Source organism: Python bivittatus, unplaced genomic scaffold, assembly GCF_059951505.1.
Source record: "Python bivittatus isolate LINGU-HERP-01145 unplaced genomic scaffold, Pbiv_v1 ctg000790_np1212, whole genome shotgun sequence".
NCBI lineage: Eukaryota > Metazoa > Chordata > Lepidosauria > Squamata > Pythonidae > Python > Python bivittatus.
This window is the reverse complement of record NW_028277110.1, coordinates 219,718-231,282: the sequence shown is the minus strand read 5'-3', so window position 1 is coordinate 231,282 and position 11,565 is coordinate 219,718. Positions and strand designations below refer to the sequence as shown.

General features: G+C 41.8%; 1 protein-coding gene across 1 annotated transcript; it reads left to right on the top strand.

The window, feature by feature from the left end:
• The first annotated feature begins 1,088 nt into the window (after positions 1-1,088).
• LOC103065392 (putative P2Y purinoceptor 10) lies at positions 1,089-11,191 on the top strand. Its single transcript, XM_007426608.3, has 2 exons — positions 1,089-1,700; positions 7,582-11,191. The coding sequence occupies exon 2, from the start codon at positions 7,632-7,634 to the stop codon at positions 8,712-8,714; it is 1,083 nt and encodes a 360-aa protein (XP_007426670.1). The 5' UTR covers positions 1,089-1,700; positions 7,582-7,631; the 3' UTR covers positions 8,715-11,191.
• Positions 11,192-11,565: the final 374 nt, after the last annotated feature.

The window sequence follows — 11,565 nt, the reverse complement described above, 5'->3', positions numbered from 1 at the left end:
TTATCCTATACATGAATATAGTAATATAATAAACTTGTTTCACTGATATAGACTTTTATGTTGCCAAAATGGTGCTGTTCATGCAGAAGAGAGTAGAGCCCTATTGTTTCTCCTATAGTTTTGAGATGACATTAATTAAATTAATCACATTATTAAAATAACAAATATTACATTATAATTGTTTCTTGATGAGAAGCAATTACATTTAAAAAAATTATTGCCATTGCTTACTTTTCCTCACAGTAATCCAGAATCTGCCCAGTGTTTGTGGTTTTAAACTATGGCTAAAATAAAGGATAACTTAAGTCTATGTGTGAACCAAGCCAGTATATAATACAGCCTTCTTCAACCCAACATTCTCAAATGTTAGACCATCCTAGTTAAGAGATGATAGGAGTAAGTCCAACATATCTGAAGGGCATAAGGTTGGGAAAATCTGCTCTAACATTTCCCAGATGTGTTACTCATTCCATGGATAACTTTTCAGTGGTTTTCACAACTGGAGTGGGCAACCCGTGATCTCAGGGCTGCACGCAATTATGAACTTCATTTCTGTAGCTTCTGAAGGCCCTCTTCCAACTACACTGATGAAACTTGGCAACAAGAATGCTGAACATTGGTGGGAAACACCCCCAAAAGTTCTCAACTAGGTTTAAAAGCCCAGCTGGTTGGCAACGCTTAACCAACCCTGAGGGATTTTGATAACAAAGCGTGATCTGGTGAGTACTTGTCCTTAGACCAGCAGAAATCCCAGTAATGTAAGCCAATCTGGGCAGTCAAAGAAATAATCCCTGAATTTCAAACCATTTCTGATTCATGCCAAGAAACCTGCAGGAATGTGTCTGTATAAGCTATCAAGGCCAAACGATGACTTAATTTTTCTAATTAATTAAATAAAAAAGAAAAAATGCCACATCCAGAACAAAACAAAACCCAACCAGAGAAAGTCCTAGCTTCCCCAAGGAATTCAACGGCAGCTCTCAGGCCCTAAAATGTTATCCATCCTTATACAACAGCCCTACAAGTTCCACCTGCATTCATAGACCAGATTTCTATTTCTCTTCCTCCAAAGAGCTCACAATGGCAGGCGTGATTCTCTCTCTCTCTCTCTCTCTCTCTCTCTCCTGCTTTCCTGTAGCATCGCCAACCTGTGTTGCAAATTAGATTGAGAGACAGCCCCTGTCTCCAAGTCTCCCAACAAAATTGCACAACCTCAGAGAGCAAGTCTGGAAGATGAGTGGCTGAAGGTGGCCAGATGGGCCTGTGTTTGAAATGAGATGTGCCATTCGTAAACACAGTTCCTCTCTCTTGGGCGGGCTCTACAGCACAACCCGCTTCTAATGAGAAAATAGGCAGAAACTGTAAACTTGGACATTGCGTGAAGAAGCAGGCAGCTTCTCAAGGCTGGTGATGTCATCTGTTATTTTGTCTCCTTTCCAGAAAGCTGTGGCCGTATTTTAAGTGGAGCAGAGAAACGAGAACCAGGATATCCTTTCACAGAGTCTCAGCTCTGTGTGGAGCACCACTCGCCTTTCTGAAGAATTTTCAGGATGATGTTCTGCCTGAGGTTGAAACTGCATGAGAAATCTCGCAACTGAAACAAGTAAAACAGCCAAGCTCAGAGGAAGCGTCTTTCTTCTTTTTGTTTCTCATTCCTTTCTGCGGTCATCAACCTTTCAAAGAATGGAAACTGCTATGAGGTAAGGTTGTTCTCCCCGAATCTAGAATGGGCTTCCTCTGGTATCAAAGGTCCTGATTTCAAAGTGAGTGTGCAGGACTGCAAGCAGGAAGGAATTCTGTTCCTGGATACACAGAAATGTGATACAGCATTTCTGAATACACTACAAATCAAAGGCAAGCCCCACCCTCAATTAATTAAATCCATATCATAGCTTTAAAATGGAAAACAAAGTTTTCCTGCCAAGGAAATCAGCTGAGCAGCAAGGTTGTTTCTTTTCTTCAAAAAGATTGCCCATTAGCAGAGACTGCCACATGTCACTCTTTCACTTAAAAATGTCCTGTTTTAGATTACTATAATCGTTATGATTTTCTTCAGTTGTTGTTTTTTTTTAATCTGGTGGAAAACAGCACTTTACAAAATAAAAGAGGAATCTTTACCAAACCTTTAGAAAGAGTTCTGTCCCATCCTTGTTGGAATAAATAGTTAATTGTGACTTCTGTTTATTGAGCATCAGAGGAAAAGTGGCATTTGGCTAGAAACGATTCTGGTTTATTATTTTCGTGGCAGTTAATGTTAATTTAAACTGTGTCTCACTGAGCTTCTAAGGTCTACCAGATTTGGGGTGCAAAAATGCAGAAGGAAATATTAGACAGCAGTAGAAAGAAAGAAATTATACTAATTCTCTTCTCCCTGTTTAGTGGCTCTGGATTTTTGTAGTCCAGATGTGGTAGCCCTGTCCTAAAATGTCTGATTCATGCAGGGTTGATCCTTGAGGATAATGGCCATGACTAGAAGCTATCACAGTCCTTACTGCTGTGATCTTCTTAATTCAAAGGATCCAGGAACTATGCTTGGAATGGCTCCTACGGCTTGATCCTTCCTCATGCGTGCAAAATGGCACTTCGGCACACGTCCATTTCTTCTTTTGAGTTTCTTTTGCTATGTGGTGGTCAAGGAGGTCTGAAAGTACCCGGAGACACAGCCATACAGCTGTATTAGTGCTTTTCTCCTGTGAGCCAGCAGAAAACTCTGCTGGTTTGATTTGCGGCACCTTCATTGCTAATCCCCATTCAGCCTCCGTAATGAGCTGTAGAGAGTGTAGAAGGACAGAGGGAAGATCCATTTCCAAGGCAACGATCAGATAAATGTGGCTTGAGTCCAGACCAAGAAAGTGGTTAATGAAAATGCCTCAGACAGCACCCCCCTCCCCTTAATTCTCATAAAGATGAAGGAGAGAGAAAGGAAAGCACATTCAGACTTACAAGACTTTGCTACTATAGCTGTTCCAGTAAAAGTAGCTTTAGACTCACCTCTTTCTCGAGGATCTCGTCCTGCCTGCTTGCTTAGGTTGAAATCATACTGAGTTTCATGAGCCCTGAGTTTAGGTCAAGGTTCATCAAGTTCCCATAGTTTTCCTGAATCTTTGTCATTATCTGAGTCATCATCTTTTTGGAGGAAGGGGTATACGACTGTTTATTTACACACTTTTGGAAAAGATCATAACCCCACATTGCAGAAGAGAAGCTATCTCCCAGAGCGGTTGCTGATCAGGCAAGTGGGGGAAAACATCTCTACAAACAGTACAGTGAAAAACATGCCGCTACGAAAAATATAAACAAATTAAAACCATCCATAGAAATCTAAAAGTGAAAATAGCAGCTTAGAAATGTCAGAGCATTGGGCTATTTACCAGAAAAGAGATGGGAGGACCCTTCAAGGTTAAGCCAACCCCCAACTGTGGCTTCTTTGCTCTTGAAGGGTTTGAATGAATCAACAGCAACAGAAAGAGAAGGAACAGAGGTAGAAAGTTTCAAGCAATGCTGAACCTTTAGACTCACATGCACACAGCACTGAGATACGAAGGTATAAATATAGTCTGTAAACAGACCCAAATGGAAATGGGTTGACTTGGATGATCCCTGCAAATACAAAGGACCTCTGCTTCTAAAGGCATTTTTATTTATTTTTATTTATTTATACATAGACTTATCCCTGCCCATCTCCCCACAATGGGGGACTCTGGGTGGTTTACATCAAGTTAAAACAATAAATACATCATTAAAATTTATAAAAAGACAAACCCATCTACACAGATTTTATATATTTATTACATTTATATGACCACCCATATCACTTGCATGTGATTCTGGGCAGTGTACATAGTTAAAACAAACACAAATAAAATCATAATTGTCTACCATTAAAAAAAAAATAAAATTAAAAGCTACATTTAAAAACACAATAATAAAAAACAGAGGAGAGTCCACTTTAACTATATACAATATAACTATTTAACAGTCTCCACTCTTGGGATCCCCAAGCCCGATGGCACATCCGAGTTTTGAGGGCCTTCCGGAAGGTTGGTGCCAATCTCATCTTGGGGGGAATGATGTTCCAGAGGGCAGGTGCCATGGCAGAAAAGGCTCTCTTTCTGGATCCCGCCAAATGAAAGTCTTTGGCTGATGGGACCCACCACTTGCCTCTTCTGCCAGACCTGATGGGATCGGTAGTTGTAATTGGGGAGAGGTGAACTCTCAAATAACCTGGCCCCATGCCATATTATTATACTTTTTCCAGAACAACTTCAAGTAGGGATGGATAAGCTTCAGCCCCAGGACCACATGAGACCCCTTTTTGTGGCTTCTGAACCCCCCTCCCCTTGACCATGATGATTGACACTTCATGGCAAACGTCCTTGCAAAGTTGAGATGAGCAGCACCCAAAAGCCAAAGTGTAATTCAGGGTTCAAAAATATCTACACTTGTTCCCCAAAAAACTAGAAAAAGGAAAAGACCACTTCTACCCATGTGTAGAATGTGGCTCCACATTCTGCAATCTCTATCCTTCAAACAGTAAATGAAGTTTTCAGCCATCAATAGACAGAACAGAAAGAGATCCTTCACCACAGCTGAGAGTGCAGGCTAGCTTAGAGAAACTCCAGTATAATAAGAGAATAAGGAGAGCAAGGCTAGATCAGATTAGAGGCTGATCTTGTCCAGCATTTTGCTCCCACACTGGCCAACCAGATGTCTTTTGGGAAACATATAGAGAGGACACAAGGGTAATATCATCATTCAGGCCCAGCATCACAGAGAATGCCTGACTTTTATAGAGGAGATGAAATGTAGGCTGATTAACCTATAGCCATCCATTGCCTTAACCTCCATGGATTAGGTGGTTGAGAACAACTGTCAGGCCCAGCCCAAGAACAACGATGAAATGGTCCAGTCCAGTCCAGTTCCTTTATCAGCTTACACCCTAGAGAAAGAATCTTGCCAGACTAAATCTATACTACGGCAACTAGTGGATATACCCTGGGAGTTTCTACAGAGTGGCTATCCTGAACCTCTTTCGCTTCCCGCGCTCCCCCTGTGGACTCTGCTGCCTCTTGCCTCCTTCCCCCTCCTGGAATGCACCCCTCCTTCCTGATAGCCTTGATCTCCCACATCACTCTTGTCCTTGTAGATACATTCCATCACCACAACTCTTGCCTCCAACAGTGAAGAAGAGCCATTTTACTGGTTGGTTGGCTGGTTGGTTCATTGGTTTAATGATTGATTTTCAACTCCTAGCGACCACAAAGGTTTTCTCCATGATGATCTGTCCCCAGCCTGGTCTTTCAGGTCTTCCAACAGTGCACTGTAATGGAATCCTTGCTCAGTCCTTGCTCGGTCCCCTTGCTACTGGCCATCCTCTTCTTCTCTTTCCTTCCACCATTCCCAGCATAGAGCCTTTTCCAGAGAGGTAGGTCTTCACATAATGTGTCTGGATGCTTTGTTTAATACCCCACCTTATTTTATACAACTCAAAGCAGTGTAGATAATGCTCCTTCCTCCTATTTCCCCCACAACAATCCCCTTTTAAAACTGGATTGGGCTGAGAGAGAGAATAACTGGCACAGGTACCCAGATGGCTTCCATATTTAAGTGAGGAAGGAACTTGCAGTCTTCCAGCTTCTAGTCCACCACCTTAACCACCAGCCACAACTTCCCATGTCCAATATCTACCAAGCCATTTATATTATTTTGCTTATGCTGGCTGGGGAATTCTGGGAGTTGAAGTCCACACATCTTCAAGCTGCCAAGGTTGAGAAACACTGGTTTAATAGTTGGCTGGCCCCAGATGTGTGTCCTGATCCAAACCAGGCCACTTGAGAGAACCTTATGTAAGCATCTGAATCAGAGCTTTGCTGACATTCTGTGAAAGTTTCCCCGCTTCAAGAGGATTCAGAAAGGCTGGTAACGGTATTGCTTTTGCTTTTTAATGGGTTTCAAGAAGAAAAGGAAAGAAAAAATGCAATTTATTGTAGCCCAGGGTAGGAGGAGAGGAATGGAAACGGATGAGTCATACGGGATGGTTATCAGCACTCGTTTTCTGCTTTTGTAATTTTTTTCTCATTGAAACAGGAAAGATGGAAGAGATTTGAGCTTATCAGTGGGATATGAGGGCTTGAGAGGTTTCTTTTTGCTGGCTTCTGACCCTCCCTGAGTTCTTAGCCTTCCAGCCAATTCCTATGCCAAAGTCCCACTCCCTTTTTCTAAAATCTTTCTTTTTTGATTTCAGCCCACTCATTCAGACCTAATTGTTCCATTAGAACAAGGGTAAAAATTCTTCAAGTGATCAGGAGTCATAGCACACTAGGTGGAGGGAGCAAGATTCTCAATGGCTGGAGCAACGTTCTTGTGAATGCTGAAATAGTTAATTCTTTTATTCTTAAATTAATGTGGATGCACTCATTTTACCCTGGATACTTTAACGGTAAATGGTATATGGATATTATAGTGAATAGGTTTACCATGGACATTTTACCTTATGGTATATTTTTATCATAAAAAAGTGATAAAAATGATGCTTCTACTAAAGATAGTTTAACTGGGATCCCAAAAGCTGCCATAAGTTGAAATGGATTTGGTAGCATATAAATTGAGTACATAAATAACTCCATAATAAGCAATTTAATGTGAGTGGGGCTGCATTACATGCTTGGGTAGGGCAAGGATTTTCTGGGTTTTTTTCCCAGATAACTTGGGGAGGGGGGTGTCTATTTTCTAAACTCTGTAAATGTTATTGTAGGGCTTACCACAGCCCTCAACATCCATCAGCCTTGAATTTGATGGCTAAAGCTGTTGAGAATTTTAATTTGACAGTAACTAGAAGACTACTATCAGTCCTGCTTATTTGGATTTGAAAATGTTGTTCCAAAGAGGAAGAGCAGAGTAGAGAGTTGAAATGTTCCCCTCTCCCCCCCACCCCACCAAAAAAAGACAATTTGATTGACTGTGTGCGTTTTGCTCCATGTATTTTTCTGATAGGGGCCATCGTCTCTATTGTGCTGATTCTTCTGATGAGAGTTTGAGACTTCTGCTATATTACTCATACAGCATCCTCAGGAGGAAAAATCATTACAGCATCTTAGAATCAGCAGACAGGAAGGAAGAGAACTTATTTAAGGCTGGCTCATCTGGAAATGAATGAACATGCCTGCCATTCATACTCCACCCGTTGACATATAACAAGATTTTAGCTCCCTGGTTAAAAATAATTATAACTTAGGTTCCTTTTCCTACAGTGGTCACTCTTTCCCTTCCCTCTTGTGATTTAATCCATGGAGCTTGCAGAAACAAACAAGCAAGAAAACTGTGTCTTTAAAAAAAAATTGTGAATAGGAACATGGATAGCAGCTTTCTCAACCTCCAGATGTGTTGGACTTAAGTCGCATATGGACTTCCCAGCCAGCTTGGGAAAGGTTGAAGTAAGGTATGTCTAGCTGAGCAGGGTTTTCTTTTTAAGTGACAACATGGTTTGATCAATGAACTTAGTATGTGCGTTCAAGGCTACAGCCTTCTGTCTTTCCGTAGAAGGAAATAAATATTTGCTCCTGCTTCTTCTGTTCTTCACAGGGATCTTCTCAGCCACCGCTGTGTTCAGGAAGCCCACTGACCTGATCAAGATGCCAGGTGACAATTCTTCTGAGAATTGTTCTGATCCTTCGATGGGCTTCCAGGCCTCCTTATATGCCTCTACTTATGCTATTATCTTTATCCCTGGCCTGGTGGGAAACAGCCTTGCTCTCTGGGTTTTGTGTTGCTTCATCAAGAAGGAAAGCAAAGCGGTCGTTTTCATGATGAATTTGGCCGCTGCTGATCTGGCTCATGTCCTCTCATTGCCTTTGAGGATGTATTACTATGTCAACCACAACTGGCCTTTTGGGGGATTCCTCTGTCAGTTCTGCTTCTACCTGAAATACCTCAACATGTACGCGAGCATCTGCTTCCTCACCTGCATCAGCGTCCAAAGGTATCTCTTTCTGCTTCACCCCTTCCGAGCCAACAGCTGGAAATGCAGGCATGAGGTCGCCATCAGTGCTGCCATCTGGATAGTGGTGGGAGCAGCTTGTCTCTCCCTTCCAATCCTAAGGCGTCCTAGCGCCAATACCTGCTTTGCTGACCTGGAAGTAAAACAGTTAACGAGGGGAGCCGCCATAGCACTGATGGTAGTAGCTGAGCTCTCTGGGTTTCTTCTCCCTCTCGCAATAATCATTTATTGCACGTGGAAAATGAGACAGTCCCTGCGGGATCCACAAGCCCCTGTGCAACAGGCCAACCAGAAGCAGAAAGCTTGGCGCCTGATCTTGGGGTGTGCAGCCGTGTTCTTCATCTGCTTCACCCCCTATCATGTGAACTTCCCCATCTTCATGATGGTCAAGCAAGGGGTCTTTGGAAGCTGCTTGGTCCATCACCACATTATGTATTTCCACTCCATTGCGCTGTGCCTCGCAAGCCTTAATTGCTGCTTGGATCCCATTCTCTACTATTTCATGACATCAGAGTTTCAGCAAAGGCTATTCCGACACAGCAGGGCTGCCATCCTGCACCGCTTCACCCATTTTGACAGCAGCAGGACTGCAGGGCCCACTGCCAAGGAGCAGGAGGAGGAGGAGGAGAGAAACGAAAATGTTTTAATGGCCTATTTCCGGTCCCTTCGGCCTCAAAGACTTGAAAGTGATAGCATGGAGACCCCTTTGTCTTCTTAGCTAATAGATGATTCATGGAGATCCATATCAGATGATCTCCCATCATTTGACTACTCAAGCCTTGATGATTCTCAGCTGGATATATGGACTTGGATCTACTGAAAACTACTGTGTTTGGTTTGTTGATGTGTGAGGTGCAAGTTCCATTCAGAATGGTTCACAGCAGATGGTTCAAAGTGGTCATTGCTTGATATAACAACTAGGGAATGAAGTTTTGGAACCAACTTCTGATTCTTGAAGTAGGAACCTGGTTCATGATGTGTGCTCTGCAGCCCCAGATAATGTAAGAGACTGGGGGTTTGCTTTACTACAAGGCTTTAAAATATATCAGGTAGGTCAGGGAATCTGTGAGATCCTAAAGGGGAATCCATAAGCACGTTCAGATCCACAGACGTCACATGGGCAATGTTAATTTCCTTGAACCCCAAGAAAAGGTTTCCAGTCAGGTTTTACTGGGCAAATGCATTTAGAACTAAAAGAACAGCACCCTCTAATATGGACAGATAAGAAACAGGTTCTGTCAAATTGCTTACATAAATATAATGGCTTCAGATCCATCAGGCAGGTAGAGAGATCAAAACAGAAGGGAGATTATTTGTATCTTTTCAGAACTTGTGATGCAGTCTGCAACTCGGAAAAAAAAATTAATCCAGGGAAATGCACACACATATGCAAAGGTAAGAGCTGAAGAAAGAAATGCTTACCAAATTACCACATGCATTCAAGCATACAGAACTATATCAGGGAAGTGTGCACAAAACACAAATATATCCTTGTGCAAACTTTTCCTGCAAATCTGTAAATGGTCACTATGGTGAGAAACTTAGGAGAAATGAAATTGGCCCCTCCTATTTTTACTACTACGGCTAGCAAAAATTTCTCACTACCATGTTCCAGTCTAGGGAATCAATGGTAACAAATGAAGAGCCCAAACCAAACCATTTATTTCATTCTTCAATCCTGAATTAATCGTCCCTTTTAATTGTGATGAGACAGAACTGCACTATTATAATACCCTGTATTTTGTTCTTAGCTCTGAGATGCCAGGAAGTTGAAAAGATTAGTGTAGAAAACTGAAAATGCAAAGTGGGAATGCAAAGTTTCTGTTTCTCATAACAACACAATTTGTTATGAGAACGGAAATTGTGTTGTTATGAGAAACAGAAACCTATCAAAATTCTGTTATCCTCTTGATTAAGATGTTGGGAGGAATTTTCTTTTCATATATACAAATGTAAGTGGAAAGCCACAGCAGGTTTGGGTGGAATTCTTGGAAAAAGAAAGGAATTGGAAAGAAGGCGTTACAGGCAAGCTGGATGCCAGAAAAAGGAGAGACTAATTTAACTGGCCAATGGATAAATCCAGCCATTCCAATCTGTTACTCTACAGATCTGTTAGGACTACATTTTCCCCAAATTTTGGAGAAGGCTGGCCACTAAGTATGGATTTACATCAAAATTGGTGGTGATGGTGGGGGAGATTATTTAATATACCTTATGGTAAGAATAGATTCAAATTTCTCAGATCCGTCTGTGAAATGGAACACGGTCTTCAGCGTCTACACTTCCCAGAATTTTGCAATGCAGTGCATACCTAAACATGTATATTAGGAAAAAGGTGGGAGAGGTGCTTAAAACTTACTTACAAACATGCATGTGTTAAGCAAGCCTGCATTCAAAGTACAGTGGTACCTCTAGTTACGAACTTAATCCGTTCCGTGAGTCTGGTTGCAACTCGAGTCGGTCTCAAGTCGAGGTAAATTTTCCCATAAGGTTCAATGTAAATACGGTTAATCAGTTCCACCCTCCGAATTTGGTCGCACTACGAGGCAAATTTCCCCATAAGGTTCAATGTAAATACGGCTAATCCGCCCTCCGAATTTGGTCGCACCCCGAGGTAAATTTCCCCCATAAGGTTCAAGGTAAATACGGCTAAACAGTTCTGAAACATATGCATTTTATTTTTAAACCTCAAAAACCTTCCAAACGCCACAAAAACCTTCCAAACGCCACAAAGCACGCCACAAGCCTCACCGAATGTCTCCTTGCTACCGCGATCTCGCCCACAGGAAGCCGCGACCGCATGGCAGCAGGGAAAATGGCCGCAGATCCGGTTTGTAAGTAGAGGCGAGTTCGTAAGTAGAGGTAAATTTTTGGGGCCGGAGCTGGTCGTATCTCGAAAATTTCTTAAGTAGGGGCGTTCGTAAGTAGAGGTACCACTGTAGTTACAAAATGTATATGAATTTACAAGTGTCCTTTGGGGGGAAAATATAATGGAAACATTTGTCCAGTGAACCTAAATTTAGATGGATGGTTTTTCTTACATCATTTTGAAATGGCCTTTATGATTTACGGCCAAATCAGTTTGGAGGAGGAAAAAAAAAAAAGGAAAACTGGACTTTAAAAAATTATTGCTAGGAGATGTGTCGTGAATGACCGTTTTACAAAACCTATAATAAAATAGACATTTGGTGTTGAAGGAAACAGTCGTCTATGGCCTTCATTTTCCATCTGGTGTGATACATTGGTGGCTTTAGTAAGTCAACGACTGGCGGTGCTGGTCTTGTCATAATGGAGGTGGTGAGAAAATAAAAATTTCCACTTGATGGCAGTGGTGTGAACATATGGAGTTAAGTGAACTTGATGAACTTCTTTCCTGACAATGCAAGCTGCAGTTCATCTTGTCACCGGAAGAAATGAAAAGGTTTCTAGAGGTTCAAACACTTTCAACAAGAGCAGCAAACCCTAACAAATGTATTATCACAGAGGTTCTTGCATGTCTCTACTGAAACTATTTCACTGGATGAAAAAAATCTCCATTTATTGCCAATGTTTTTCCAGGCTAAGGTAAG